This window comes from Grammomys surdaster, unplaced genomic scaffold (assembly GCF_004785775.1).
Source record: "Grammomys surdaster isolate TR1022 unplaced genomic scaffold, NIH_TR_1.0 166, whole genome shotgun sequence".
Classification (NCBI taxonomy): domain Eukaryota; kingdom Metazoa; phylum Chordata; class Mammalia; order Rodentia; family Muridae; genus Grammomys; species Grammomys surdaster.
The window spans coordinates 2,017,646-2,033,576 of record NW_021604614.1 but is presented as its reverse complement, the minus strand read 5'-3'; the positions used below and the strand labels follow the sequence as shown (position 1 = coordinate 2,033,576).

The 15,931-nt window shown below is 49.6% G+C and overlaps 1 protein-coding gene across 2 annotated transcripts in view; it reads left to right on the top strand.

Moving 5' to 3' along the window:
- The first annotated feature begins 3,547 nt into the window (after positions 1-3,547).
- Mlxipl (MLX interacting protein like) overlaps positions 3,548-15,931 on the top strand; it is a 31,247-nt gene continuing 18,863 nt past the window's right edge. For both annotated transcript variants that reach the window (XM_028766057.1, XM_028766056.1), the window contains exons 1-2: positions 3,548-3,866; positions 10,462-10,568. In XM_028766057.1, the coding sequence (XP_028621890.1) occupies positions 3,574-3,866; positions 10,462-10,568 (400 nt within the window). In that variant the 5' untranslated portion in view covers positions 3,548-3,573. The remainder of the gene's footprint in view (positions 3,867-10,461; positions 10,569-15,931) is intronic.

Below are 15,931 nucleotides of genomic sequence, written 5' to 3'. Positions count from 1 at the left end.
CCTTAATTTACTGTTATTGGAGCATTTTATTACAGCAATAGGAAAAGTAACTAAGATACAGCCAATGGGATGCACAAGCGAAGGAGAGATTGATCAGGTGAGGAACAGATGAATAAGAGATGGGCAGATATGTGGGTGGACAAGTGGATCAGACTGAAAGATGGACGCATCCATGGATAGTTAGATGGGTGAATAGATAGATGGATGGGTAGATAATGGGGTGGATAAGTAGATGCTTGGGTGAATGGATAAACAACAGATCAGATAGATGGACACTATGTGGGCAGACAGACGGAGATGGGTGGACAGTGGGTGAGTACATGGATAAATAAATAGATGATGAATGCACTGATGGGTGGGTAGATAGATGATGGGTACCGTGAGTGACGGTAGACAGACAGACAGACAGACAGACAGACAACTAAATACATGACGGCCAGAGAAGCAATGATGAGAGATGGATAGATGATGTACAGACAGAACAGGGATAGATGAGCAGGTGACAGATGGATGGATGGATGGATGGATGGGTAAATGGTAATGGATGGGTGGATGGGTGGGTGGATGGACGGACAGACAGACAGCAGATGAATGGATGGACCTACATAGCTAGCAGATAAATGTGACATAAACTCATCTATTAAGCAAATATACATTAGCTTGGTTGTATTTGGTTGGTTGATTGGCTGGTTGGTTGGTTGGTTGGTTGGTTTGGTTTGGAGACAGGTTCTCACTATGTAATCCTGGCTGTCCTGCCGGAGCTCACTGTGTAGATCAGGCTGGCCTTGAACTCAGAGATCCTCTGCCTTCTCCGGTGCTGGGACTGAAGGTGTGAATCACCACATCTGGCCAGAGAAAGTTGGACTGTAGAGAAGCACAGATTCTTGGTTCCGCCAAGGAGTTTGCCATCTGGTGGAAAAGAGAGGCCATGCACCCTCTATGAATCTCAAGCAGAGGAAAACCGGATTTACAGTGATCAGAACCAGGGTATGGAGAACTCAGGGATGGGATGGCATTTTGGTGTGAGCAGACCAGGGGGGAAATCTCGAGAGGCACCCAGAAGAGGGTCTCAGGAAGGATCCCAGGGGGAAACTGGGTTCCCATGCCCAGTAGGTATCTCATCATGCAATCTCTGTGGATCATGAACCCTATCTATTTATTTAAGAGGCTATGAACTCTGGGCACCGGGTACTAGAGGGCAAGCAAGAAAGGCAATGAGAGTCGAACCAGGCCGCGTACACCATGGCACCTGGACTTCCACCACGTGGGTTCCAAGGATTGGTCATGAGGCTTGGCAGCCAGCAGCTTTGCCCACTGAGCCACCTCACAGGCCGTGTTTTATTTTGGAGGGGGGAGGTCTCACTATGTAACCCAGGCTAGCCTCAAACTTGTTATGTAGCCAAGCATGACTTTGGACTCTGATCCTCTGCCTCTATCTGTCCATTGCTGAGATTACAGACATGTCACGCCACACCTGCTTTATGCAGTGCTGGGGATGGAACCCATGGCTTCCTAATGGCTGGACAAGTGGGCTACCAACTAAACTGCAGGCCCAGCCTGAGTCTGGAAACTACTTCTTTTTGTTGATGGTGTTGTTGGAAGGGGGGGTGACGGTGGTGATTTTTTTGTTTGGTTTGGTTTGGTTTTTGTTTGATTTTTTGTTCCTTTGTTTGTTTCACAAGACAGGGTTTCTCTTTGTGTATCCCTGGCTGCCTTGGAACTCACACTGTAGACCAGGCTGGCCTTGAACTTACAGAGATCTGCTTGTCTTTGCCTCTGGAGCACTGGGATTAAAGGTGTGCGCCACCACTACCACCACCCAGAAGTCTGGAACTTTCTATGGAGGCTAGAATTTAAATTTTATGGTCTTTTTGTCTCTGCTTCCATAGTGCTGGGATTTTATAGACAAACTTATCTTTCTAGACAATGGCTGAGATCTTCAAAGGTTTTCTCAGGACCTGGGAAACAGAATGGAGATGCACAGGGCTAGAGAAATGGCTCAGTGGTTAAGAACACCTGCAGAGGTCCTGAGTTCAATTCCCCCCAACCACATGGTGGCTCAGAACCATCTGTAACGGGGTCCAATTCCCTCTTCTGGTGTGTCTGAAGACAGTGATGGTATACTTTTAAAATATATATATATATATAAAAAGAAAAGAATGAAGATGCAGATGAAGCTGCTTGAAGAGCAACGGATGATTGGGGTGTGTGTTGAAATAGAGTCACCCACGACCCTCCCACCCGACTCAGACATAGCTAACCTTTCCACTGGTGACAAGAAGCTTGGGGACACTGCTACAGAAGCTAGGGGCCCTTAAAGCCATTTTTGAACCAACATCTAGACATCTAGATCAGGCTTTGAGATACTTGGCTATATTGTCACCCCAGTGTGGTGCACCTCGGACAAAATTTGTTTGTTTGTTTGTTTGTTTGTACACTGCTGGGAATTGAACCCAGGACTTTGCTAAGGTTAGATAAACACTGAGTCACTCTTAGCTGGGATCTCAGAGGTCTTTTTTCCTCTTCAGTTAGGTGTCTGCTATGAATGCCCAGCCTTTCAAAAGCAGGAACAGGCAGGGTGGTAGTGGCACATGCATTTATTTCCAGACTCAGGAGGCAGAGGCAGACAGATCTCTGAGTTAGAAGCCAGCCTGGTCTACAGAGAGAGTTCTAGGACAGCCTGGACTACACAGAGAAACGCTGTCTAGATAAACAACAAAACAAAAAAAGAAAAAGAAAGAAAAGTTGGAACAGAAAGAAGCTTCAGGGCCAGTAAGAGAACTCCCTGAGCAGAAAGCCTGAGGACAGGGGAGGTGATCTAGAGAGGGTGAATTCTCAGCGTCCCCTTCTCAACTTTGCTGTACAGGTGTAGGACAATCATAACAGCACCTGGGTGCAGGCTAGCATTGGGGGTCAACCACACAGGACCCTGGGAAAGTGAAGAAAGGCTAGAGATTTACTTAATTCAGTATGAAGCAGAGAATGACCTTGAACTTCTGATATTTTATGTAGTTAGTTAGTTAGTGTTTTTGTGTCTAGGAATGCGTTTGGAGTTCAGAGGTCAAATTTTAAAAGTTGAGTATTTTCTTTCAACATGTGGGTCCTAGGGTTCAAACTCATGTCCTCAAGCCTGGCAGCAAACGCCTTTACCAGCTAGCCATCTTGTCAGCTTGCCTCCACCTCCCGAGTGTTGCACTAACAGAATCGCCCCCATGCTAAGTTTCTGTGGTGCCGACATTCGAACCCAAGGCTTCGTGCATGCTAGGCAAACACTGTACCAACCCAGCTGCAGCCCCAGCCCCAGCCAGCCTTTCTCTGCAGCCTGAAAAATAGAGACTAAAATATGCTCACAACGCGTGGAAAGGCAAAGCACCGCCAAAACTTCAGGGCCAGTGGTTTCACACCAGGCTCTCCGGTTATGCTAATTTAAATATCACCTGCCAACCAAGACCACGCCCATAACAAGGACCTATCAGGGGACAGAGGCGTGACCATGGTAATTAGGCTCAGCTGGCAAGGTTCGGTTCTCAAACTGCTCTTCAGAGTGCCCGGGAGTTGTCGACAGTAGTGGCCATGGCGCGCGCGCTGGCGGATCTATCCGTGAACCTGCAGGTCCCCCGGGTCGTCCCCAGCCCGGATTCGGACTCGGATACAGACTTGGAGGATCCGAGTCCCCGGCGCAGCGCGGGTGGCCTGCATCGATCACAGGTCATCCACAGCGGACACTTCATGGTGTCCTCGCCGCACAGCGACTCGCTGACCCGGCGACGCGACCAGGAGGGGCCCGTGGGGCTCACCGACTTCGGGCCGCGCAGCATCGATCCGACACTCACCCGCCTCTTCGAGTGCTTGAGCCTGGCTTACAGGTGAGGGCGGACGGGGGAGCCTGGGTCGCAGCTTTCCGTGGTGGGACCGCGCACTGGGGCTCTGGTCCCAAACTGCTACAGGGGACTCTGGATACAATTTAGGCATTCTCCCCCTCGCCGGGTCCTGAGCCAGCCCACGGACCCTCATGAATCACTTGCGTCCCATCACCTGCCTGTGGCGCCACTGTCCTTTCCTCCACCTCTGCAGGGTCTCTTGCAGGTGGACCCCGCTCCCAGGTTCTTCTGCTTTTGCCCTTAAATGCCAAGTGTCTTTTACACTTCTCGGACTATAAACCGTCCCGTCCACTCCCTCCCTCCACTCGTGTGATGCCTGGATTGTTTCGTTCATCCCCAGCAGTCCCTGCAAAGTCCCACTCGTTTCCCTTCACTCTGCAGTTGTCCCGTGCTCGTCCTCATAGCCAGTGTCAACGTATATGGAAACAGTTTCTTGCTCACTTCCCAATTGCCAGGACACCATTTGTTTGGCTTGATTTAGTTTGGTGAGCCAACAAAGTCTCACTCTAAAGTTCAGGCTGGCATGGAGCTAAGTAGCCCAGGCTGGACTCCTTTCTCAGCCTCCCAAATACCGGGATTACAGGCATGAGCCACGGTGCCTGATTTAGAACGCTGTGTCAAGGTTGGCGGGAAGACAGTGCCCGGCATCTGCCTAGAGCCAGCAGGGGGTGCTGCAGTCCACTCTGGGTCCGGTAGGGAAAGCCTAGTCTCCCCGAACCCGGTATCTGTAAGAGGTTGTAACGCAGCCCGGAACCCTCGCTGCTACGGCTCCGAACTCCAGGGCCGCACCCAGCTCCAGCCCCACCTACATGTCCCAGGGGAGGGCGAGAACTGGGGTCTTGGCCCAGTGCCCTGGAGCAAAGTTCCCAGGAGCAGAGGGACTAGGATAAATTATCAACCGAAAACAGTAGGAGAGAAAGGGGGAATCGGCTGGCCTTGATCTTTCCTCTCTGTAAATATCACGCTTCTTCAGCGAGCCTCCACCCCTTCTTAGAACCGCTGGCTGTAGACCCGCACCTGCAGCCCCATAGGGGACCTGGAGCTGGGGTGCGAATTGCGGAAGAGCATGGCCCACCTCGTGGCGGCAGAGCCACGCGACCCCATTGGCTGGAGGCAGAGTAACCTTGGCCCACAAGTTCTGGCCTCAAGCCCAGGTCATGTTGCAACCTGATAGTTCAGGGCGCTGAGACTGATGTGGAAAGTTCAAATTCCCTGTCCTGTTCCCCCTCCCCCGCCCTTGGACATCATGAGACTGCCTGGGAAGGGGCCATCTAAGGTCTCAGAACACCAGAAGCTGCTCACACTGGGACAGTGTTTTAGTTATCAAAGACTTCCAATTATTGGGGATACACGGAGGAGAGGGGGCTATCCCTAACTCCCCTCTCCTCTCCCCTCCCCTCTCCTATTCCCCCCCCCTCCCCCCTGCTCTCCCCTCCCCACCCCTCCCCTCCCCTCTCCTCTCTCTCTCCCTCTCGTTGAGTCTCACACTATAGTCTAAGCTAGCCTGGAACTCACTGTAGAACCGAGGCTGGCCTGGAATTCTGCTCTGGCCTCCCAAGTGCTGGAATTATAGGCATGTGTCACAAGAAGCCAAGGGTTCCCGTGTTCCCCCAAAAGGGTCTCTCATTTCCTGACCACTCCACTCCCAACGTAGGCTTCCTGAGGCATCTATATGTTCCACTAGCTAGCTTAGAGAGCTTCCCAACTCAGACTGTGGGCAGACAGAAGGGGAGCAGTTATAGGGAAAGAGCACAGGGAGGGACACAGGGCTCCCTTCTGAGGCTGCCTGAGGCTGAGGAACTCCAGCTAGGGTTAAGAGCCGTTCTTTTCCACCTGCCCAGAAGCCAGACTATTAAATTCTCTTGAGTGGGATTCTGAGGCTACACAAGGATGAGTGTAGCCAAGTTCACAGGAGTCTTTGGTTTTGCACCCTTGGTGAAGGAAAAAAAAAAAAATACAGCATGGGCTGGGAGAGGGCTCTACCGGTGAGGGTGCTTGGTGGCCGGACTGGTGACCTGAGTTAGTTTCCTGGAACCCACATCGAAGTGGCTGCAGGGAACTGACTCCAGAGAGTTGTCTGAACTCTGACCTCCGTGTGCCATGCACGAGCACCCCTCCCAATGATACAAATAAAAACAAAAGCAAACACCCCATGCTCACGCTCATAAACCCTGTGTGGTTGAGCGTACCTAGAATCCCAGAACTCTGAGGGCTGAGGGCAGAGGGTCAGGAGATCAAGGTTATCCTCTACTGTATAGGAATTTAAGGTTTGAGGCCAGCCTGAGATAATCTGAGATCCTGTCTCAAATAAATAAACAAATCCAAGCTCAGACTAGAAGAGGTCTATAGAACTTCTGTGAATAGGAGTTCTCTGAAGCAAAGGGGCTTTCAGAGGGTGAGAATCTCCGGGGAGCGGCTAGAAAGGTGGGTGTGGGGCACCCAGGCAGGGGGTCTGGTGGTGGGTGGAACTGGTCAGTTAGGCAGAGAGGACAGCCGGGGGACAGCCTGCAGACGCCTGGGCGCCTCAGTCCTGCCAAGGAGCACTCTTCTGGCACACTGTGTTCTTGGTTCTGTGGGTGGAAGCCCCAGGGAGGACAGCTGTAAACGGTCCAAGAAGGCACTTGTCTAGGGAGTGGTGGCACAGGCCTGTCATTCCAACAGTCTGCAGGCTGAGGCAGGAAGATGAGGATCCAGCCTGGGCTACAGATCAAGACCCTGAGTTAAAACAAACAAACCAACAAGCTGACAAAAAAAAAAAAAAAAAAAAAGACGGCCTTGTGGTAAAGCTGTTTGCCTTGCAAGCTTAAGGACCTGAGTTCAATCCCCAGAACCGACAGAAAAAAAAAAAGAGTCTGGCTTGCTGGTGTGTGCTGGCGACCTCAGTGCTCCAGACAGATGGACAGCCAGCTGCCTGTGGCCCGCCGGCCAGCCAGCTTAACTTGCTTGGTTGGTGAGTTCCAGGCCAATGAAAGACTCTGTCTCAAAAACCAAGGCGGATAGCATCTGAGGAACCATATTTGAGTTTGTCCTCTGGTCCCAACAGGCATATGCATCTCCCCTCCTCCCTCTCTCCCACGTCTGAGGTTTTCTGGTTCCCTCCATTGCGCCCGTTTTGAACCTTGGCCCTAGGCTTTTTGTAGCCAAGCAGACTCTTCCCTCACATGCGCTCAACCCTTTCCTCTTGACTTAGATATTGTCGCTGGCTCATCTGTCTCCCTCATCGTCGGCTACCAACCCTCTGACAGAGCTGAAGGAGGGGCAGCAGAAGGTTGGGATAGGACCTTGGGGGAGCAGAGCCTAATGGTTGCTGGGATACAGACAGGGGTCACAAACTTAGGAGTATCCCCCATTCACCCTATACCACAAAGGGAGCTGGCCCAGGAAGGATTAGCGGCCCCCACCCAATCATGTTTCCTTCTTGGACAGATGGTATTTATCTAGCTATGGGAGGTAGGGGCCAGCCATCAGGCTAGGGTGGCCTATTTGGGTAATGAAGCCTGTTGTCTCCTGAGGTGGCAGCTCTTGCTACCCCACATCCCACACCCTGGCAGGCACCATTACCTCAAAGCAAATACTGGAGCTCGGAGACCAGAAAGGAGAGGAGAGCCAATGACCCATGCACCAAGGTAGTACAGGAAGAGAAGGAGGAATCAGATGCTCACCTACTCACCCCTCACCCCTAACATGAGGGGAGGTACCGGGAGAGCAGGCCTTCCTTTATGTGTGTTTATATACAGCGTTGAAGATGGAATCCAGCTCTTGTCCGATTCCTGGGAAAGTTGCCACTGAACCACATCCCCAGCCCCTCACTGGGGGATTCTAGCAAGTGCTCTCTCTGTTGGCAGAGCCACAGCCTGGCTTTCTGGACAGCTAAAACTTAGAAGCTCTCTGTTTGAGTGAGGAGTTGGAAGTTAGGCCAGACTGACTTGGAGGCAAGATTGGTTTATAGACCTTGAGGAAGGAAGGTCAGAAGGACTAAAGACGAGACAGGAAGGTGTCCGAGACCTTGACCATCTTCATCTTGGCCTCTTGAGCCAGCTTCCAGGTAATGATAACTTGGCCTTTTCTCAGAGGAACCTTGAAAGTTGAAGCCACCGCTTATGCATAACCCCTGCACATCATGTACTCCATGGACCCCGAGGTCAAGGTCAAGGTTAAGACTCTATTTCTACCCGGGCGGTGGTGGCGCACGCCTTTAATCCCAGCACTTGGGAGGCAGAGGCAGGCAGATCTCTGAGTTCGAGGCCAGCCTGGTCTATATAATGAGTTCCAAAACATCCAGGAAGACACAGCAAGATGCTCTAAGTCTTGATGTGTCCTTTGGGAGTGTCTCTTTCCCTCCATGACCCTCAGGGAGATAGATTACTTCATCCTACCTTTAAGAAATGAGTGTTTGGGGCTAGAGACATGGTTTAGGTTGATTAAGAGTCCTCGCTGCCCTTGCAGAGGACTCAAGTTTGGGTCCCAGCACCCACATGGCAGCTCACAGTCCATTTGATGCCCTCTTTTGTTGCTTGTAGCCACTAGGCATTCATGTGGTACAGACAGGCAATCATCTACACAAAATAGAAATAAAACCTTTTATTTTTAAAAAAGGTGTAAGAGTCAGCTTTGTCTACAGCATGAGTTCCAGGACAGCCAGGGGTACAAGAGAAATCTTGTCTCAAACAAACAAATAAATATAATTTAAAAGGTATACGACCTGGCTATGAGAAACTGGGCATGGTAGTGCACACCTGTAATCCCAGCATTCTGGAGGCAGAGGCAGGGGGATGGAGAGCTCAGGACCAGCCTTAGCTACATACTGAGTCCAAGATTACACACTGAAGACTCATTCTGCTATCTGAAGACTACATAAAGACCCTCTGTTGGGAGAGAGAGATGGCTCAGTGGTTAAGAGCAATGCCTGCTCTTCCAGAGGTCCTGAGTTCAATTCCCCACACCCACATGGTGGCTCACGACAATCTGTAATGGGATCAGATGCCCTCTTCTAGCATGCAGGTGTACATGCGGATAGAACACTCAGATATCAAATAAATATTTTAAAAAATTAAAGATTCCAGGACAGCCCGGGCTATACAGAGAAACCCTGTCTCGAAAAACAAAAAAAACAAAAAAACAAAAAAACAAAACAAAAAAAAAATTAAAGAAGATTCTCAAAGAAAAAAGATATGTGAGGGCCCTGCATGATGATACATATCTCCTATAATTGAAATATTGAAGATGCTGAGGCAGAAGGATTTCTTGGGTATTTCAAAGTCTTTTTATTATCGTATGTTAATTATACAAGATTATATTTCATAATGGCATTTTTATGCACATGGATAAGGTATTTGGATTACACTCTCTTCTCTCACGCCAGCTCATCTCCTTCCTCTTCATAATTCTCTTTTACTTTCATGTCTTACTTGGGGCAGGGGGCAGTCTTGGTGTAGCCCTGGCTGTCCTGGAGCTCACTCTGTAGACCAGGCTGGCCTCAAACTCAGAGATCTACCTGCCTCTGCCTCCCAAGTGCTGGAATTAAAGGCCTGTGCCACCACCACCACCCGGCATCCTGTCTTACATTTTAAAATAACACTAAGTGTGTGCGTGTGCGTGTGTGTGTGTGTGTGTGTGTGTGTGTGTTGTATGCATGTGCAGGGTGGCAGTGTATGCCCTGGGGTGGTGGTCAGAGAGCAATTTGTGGGCTCTATAGCTTTCAACCATGTGGGTCATGGGGATCGAACTCAGGTCATTAGGCTTGGCAGCAAGCTCTTACCTGCTAAGCCATCTAGCTGGCCCTTGTACCTTCTCTTGTAGTTGTTATCCAGTGAGTGTAGGGTTGCTACAGGTTCATAGCTGAGGAGTTATTTAGGATTATGGGCACCTTAACAGTGTCTACAGCACTAAGGAATCCATCTCACCCTGACTGAGCACCCACTCACTGCTTATAGGATGGAGCAGGGCCTCTACAGTCTCTCTGACCACGAGACAATATGATCTCTAATTCCAGGCCATCCTGGGCTACCTATAGAAACTCTTGGGCTTGACAGATGGCTCAGCAGAAGGAAGAACACTGGCTGAGTTCAATTCCTATCACCCACATGGTGGCTCACAACTGTCTGTAACTCCAGTTCCAGGGGATCTGACACACAGACAGACAGACAGACAGACAGGCAAAGACAACCAGTGCACACAAAAATAAATAAATCTTAAAAAGAGAGAGAGAGAGAGAGAGAGAGAGAGAGAGAGAGAGAGAGAAACTCTTTTCCCCCTCTACACACATACAGTATACACATGCCACACACACACACACCACTGGATATAAACACTCTTTCCTTTAAGGTCAGTGTTAATCAAGAGCAAGTTGATAACAAGCACCTGTCTTTGGATGGGAGGAGATAGCCCAGGAACACTGTGTGGGGTCTGGATGGATTTATAAGGTTTAACTTCAGGGTAGGGGTGTCAGGCACACTAGAAAATAGACAGGATTTGAGGACTCCAGAGAAACTGCAGCCATTGTGGCAGGCTGCTACAGAAATCCTCCTGTCTTCGCTTTTCCTGCCCCACCCTGATATTCTTTCCTCTCGTTCTGTCTCAGTGGCAAGCTGGTCTCTCCCAAGTGGAAGAACTTCAAAGGCCTCGAGTTGCTATGCCGGGACAAGATCCGACTGAACAACGCCATCTGGAGAGCCTGGTACATTCAGTGTGAGTGGGTACCATGGGTCCCTTGGGTTTGGGAGGGCTCTTTCTAGCCAGAGGGCTGCACCATGGAACCCAGAGCCAGCATCTGCAAAGCACACAGTGCCAGCCTTGGAGGGGAGAGCAAGCTGTGTAGGGTCCTTGACCAGCTTCCGGCCTTCAGAGGGTCACTCTCTCCTGTGAGACAAGGTGCACCAGAGGGCACCTTGACAGCTCTGAAGGAAGCTGTGCTGTGGGCGCCAGGTCAAGAACTGGTCAGCAGTCCTTTCATTGAGTAATCTACTCGGAATGTTCTGGTAAAAAGAAGTCAGTTAGGGCCAGAAATGTGGCTCAGGGGTAGAACACCTGCCCAGAGTTGCCCGTAAGGGGCTGGGTATTACTCAGGAGGAGAGCACCTGCCCAGAGTCCCTGAGTCGGGCGGATCATCCAGTGGTAAAGTGTCTGCCTAGAATCCACCAGGGAGTGAAGACTGTGGGGTGTAGATCAACAGTAATACACTTGCTTAGCATATGCAAGCCCCTTGTACCATATCCAGTACCATAAAAAGGGTATGGGGGCATTTACATACCGTGCCAGTCCAACTGCAACGCTTAGCAAGTGAGGAACATTCTTCATGGATAACAGCGTTTCTCTGTATAACCTTGAATACAGAGCTCCTCCATATTATCAAGAGATTGGCCTGTTAGCCGGGCGGTGGTGGCACACGCCTTTAATCCCAGCATTTGGGAGGCAGAGGCAGGTGGATTTTTGAGTTCTAGGCCAGCCTGGTCTATAGAGTGAGTTCCAGGACAGCCAGGGCTACACAGAGAAACCCTGTCTCGGAAAAACAAACAAACAAACCAAAACCAAAACCAGAGAGAGAGAGAGAGAGAGAGAGAGAGGGGGGGGGTCCTCCTGAGCACTGGGATTAAAGGCCTGCACCACCACTACCCAACACCATCAGCCTCTCAATGAAAACCTATAGGGACCTGCTGTGATTTAGACCGTCCATAAAGCCATGTTGGAATAGACAGACCCTGGACTTCCAGTTGGGTTCCTGGTCTCTGCACACTACTAGCTGTGTGACTTCAATGAAGTCACCTAATCTCTCTGAACTTACTTCCCTCTCTACCCAGTGAGGCCAGTATTCCTGACTTCTCATGGCTGTTGTGGTGAAAACAGACACAAGTAGGTATCTTAGGGTTTTTATCGCTGTGAAAAGACATCATGACTAAGGCAACACTTCTTTCTTAATTATTTGTTTTTATTTTAAGTGCATTAGTGTTTGCCCTTCATATATGTATGAGGATGTCGGATCCCCTGGAACTGGAGTGACAGACAGTTTTTTAGCTGTCCTGTGGGTACTGGGAATTGAACCTGAGTCCTCTGGAAGAGCAACTAGTGCTCTTAACTGGTGAGCCAACTCTCTCACCTCAGGGCAACTCTTATAAAGGAAAACATTTAATTGGCGCTGGCTTACAGTTTTAGAGGTTTAGTCCATTGTGATCATGGCGAGAAGCATGGCAGCATGCAGGCAGACATAGTTCTGGAGAAGGAGCTAAGAGTTCTACATCTTGATCTCCAGGCAGCAGAAGGGGACTATGTGTCACACTGGACACAGTTTCAGCATTGGAGATTTAAAGCCCATCCCCATGGTGACACACTTCCTCTAACAAGGCCACACCCACTCCCACAAGGCCACGCCTCCTAGCATTGCCCCTCCCTGTGGGCCAAGCCTCCAAGCATGCAAACACATGAGTCTATGGGGGCCACCACATTCAAACCACCACAGAGAGCATAGCACTAAGTTGTGGTTCTATGAATGAAACGACAAGAGGAGGTTACAGTCACGTATTCGGGGACAGCCCCCTCTGTGGCAAGGCAGTAAGATCAAAGGTTGTGTTGAGCCTGGAACACAGCTCTGGAGGGATACATTCACCTTTCTTTTTCCTGGCCGGGCTGGATCCATCCAAGCATGGTGGAACTGTTACACTGTAGTTTCTATTGATTCATGTGACCAAACACTTGAAGAAATTATCTTATTTAAGACTGGAAAGTCAGCCAGGCGGTGGTGGCGCACGCCTTTAATCCCAGCACTTGGGAGGCAGAGGCAGGCGGATTTCTGAGTTTGAGGCCAGCCTGGTCTACAGAGTGAGTTCCGGGACAGCCAGGGCTATACAGAGAAACTCCGTCTCGAAAAAAACCCAAAATAATAATAATAATAACTAGAAAGATGCCAAGTGTGATGAAGGGAGTCTACAGGCAAAGGCAGGAGGATCTCTGTGAGTTTGAGGCCAGCTTTGGCAGCATAGTTAGTGAGTTTCAGACCAGCCAGGTGTACATAGCAAGATCCTGTGGAGACCATAGAAGAAGCATGGTGAGCGACAATGGCAGCTTGCAAACACCTCACGGGGCAGCTTCAAATTTGGGAAGCAGAAGTGGGGGTGGGGGGATGGTGGGGAGGCATCCTTCATCTGTTGTGCTATGCAGCAAGTTCTGGGACAGCCTGGACTAGGTGAAATTCTATCTGACAAAAAGGTGGCAGTGTCAGAAGACTTTCTCAGTGACAGTTTCCACCCTGCCGCTTTTCAGCTGTATATCATGTGACACTTGCCCAGGGAAGGACCCACAGCCAGTGGGGGTGTAGGTCAACCAGAGAGCACTTGCCTAGACTCCCTCAGTGAGGCACACAAGAACTACCAGCCGTCAGGACCATGTTTTCATGACTCACCTAGCCCATTATCTTAGGTAGGGTTTTACTGCTGTGCACAGACACCATGACCAATGCAAGTCTTATAAAGGACAACATTTACTTGGGACTGGCTTACAGATACAGAGGTTCAGTCCACTATCATCAAGGTGGGAGCATGGCAGCATTTTGGCAGGCAAAGTTCAGGAGGAGCTGAGAGTTCTACATCTTCATCTGAAGGCTGCTAGCAGAATACTCACTTCCAGGCAACTAGGAAAAGAGTATTAAAGCCCACACCCACAAGGCCACACCTTCTAATAGTGCCATTCTCTGGGCTGAGCATATACAAACCATCACACCCCTGGTGGCTTCTCTCTTTTCCTTCCCCTTCTTTTCGGCTCATGGTTGTCCTCTGACCCCCAGGGCTGGGAAGCATATGAGAGCCTAGGTCTCTTCTGCGCAGCTATTGGCTGTCAGCATCTTTATTCACCAATCAGAAATCACTTGGGGGAAGCTCACATAGCATCACATGGGTCTATGTGGACTCTCATCCTCGGCCAACCAGGTCTTGAAGACCCAGTATCAGCATTAGAACACAAGCAGCATCAGGCTAACCCACTACACTGGAAAACTGGGTGGGGGGGGGGGTAAGGTGGGGGAGGGCAGCTTCTCCCCCACACCTCGAAGGTCTCTTTTCATCCTAAAGCTAGATGGGCACACGTACACTGTTGGCTCTGTTCATTTATCTTTCTTTTCCTCTTCCCTTCCCACCCCTCCCTCCCCACTTCACCCCTCCCACCCAACGTTTCTTTCTGTGTATATGTATATGCATATGGATAGATAAAGGCAAAAACAATCAACCTTGGTTGTCATTCTATCTCATTGCCTGGAACTGAGTGAGTTAGGCTTGCTGGCCAGGGAAGTGGGTCTCAGGGATCCCCTGGGGTGCCAAACATGCACCCCACCCAGCTTTTTTTTTTTTAACATAAATTGTAGGCATCGCCGGGCGGTGGTGGTGCACACCTTTAATCCCAGCACTTGGGAGGCAGAGACAGGTGGATTTCTGAGTTTGAGAGTTCGAGGCTAGCCTGGTCTAAAGAGAGAGTTCCAGGACAGCCAGGGCTACACAGAGAAACCCTGTCTCGAAAAACCAAAAATAAAATAAAATAAAATAAAATAAATAAATTGTAGGCATTGAACATAGGTCCTAGTGCTTTCAGAGACCGTACTGATCACACCATCTCCTCAGCCCCTCCCTCTCTTCTCCCCTCCCTTTCTTCCAAAGCAGGGTCTCATATAGCCCAGGTAAGATCTGAATTCAGTATGTAACCAAGGGGGACCTTAAACTCCTGATCGCTCTCTACCTCCTGAGGGATAGGCAGTCGCCACTATATGCAGCCTACTGTGAGCTTTGCTTTCTTTCTCCTCCCCTTCTTTTGAGACAAAGTTTCACTATGTATCCTTGACTATCCTGAAACTTGCTCTGTAGACCAGGCTGGCCCCAAACTCACAGAGGTGGGCCTGCCTCTGCCTCCCAAGTGCTGGCATTAAAGGCATGCACCACAACGTCAGGCTTGTCCAAGTTTTTCTTTTAATACTGAGTTCTCGGGTGTGTCTCTGCATACGTGTATTGCATAGAAGGCTCCATGGATCTGGGGAGGCGGGGAGGCTGGGATCACTCATCATCATTATGATCATATGGCAATATGTTCTCGTCTTCGAGCAGAGCCCGGTGTGATGATACAGACCCCAGCTCCCTCCGGCTGAAAAAAGGTCTCGAGTTCAAAGCCAGCCTGTGTAACCTACTGAGACTATATCTCAAAATAAAAAATATAATGTGAGCAAGAGATGCAGCTTATTGGTAGAGGGCCAGCCTGGAATCCCCGGGGGGGGGGTTAGAGGTGTGGCGTAGCATAGTTTAGCAGTAGCACATTTGCAAAGCATGCAGGAGGTCCCAGATTCAATATTCAGTGCGATAATCAATTTATAAGCCAGTTAGTAAATAAGTAAATGAATTTGAAAAATTAGGAAGCTAGAAAGCCAGGTGGGCATGGCTTCTCCCCGCTCTGAGTTTCTGGGGGCTGGAAATACCACAGTTATTGCTCCTGTAGAGGACCTGGGTTTGGTTCCCAGTATCCACACAGTGGCTCCCAGCCATCTACAACTCCTTTTCCAAAGAACCTGATACCCTCTTCTGACCTCCACAGGTACCAGGCACACACACACACACAACACAGGGAAATCGCTCAATTAAATAAACCTTTAAAATGTTTTAAATATTTAAAAAGGTGACTGTGGGCCCCAGCAGGGGTGGTGCACACTTTTACTCCCAACATTCAGGAAGCAGAGGTAGACAGAACTCCGAGTTCGAGGCCAGCCTGGTCTACATAGTGAGTTCCATGATAGCCAGAGCTACACAGAGAAATCTTGTTTGAAAAACTAAAAAAAAAAAAAAAAAAAAAAAAAAGTGATTGTGATGGCGTAAGCCTGTAATATCTGTATACAGAGGCTAAAGGAGTTAAATCGGGACTACAAAGAAAGACTAGACACACACAGACAGACACACACAGAGACACACACACACAGACACACACACAGACACACAGACACACACACACACAGACACACACACACAGACACACACACAAACACACATACACACACAGACACACACACAGACACACAGACACACAGACACACA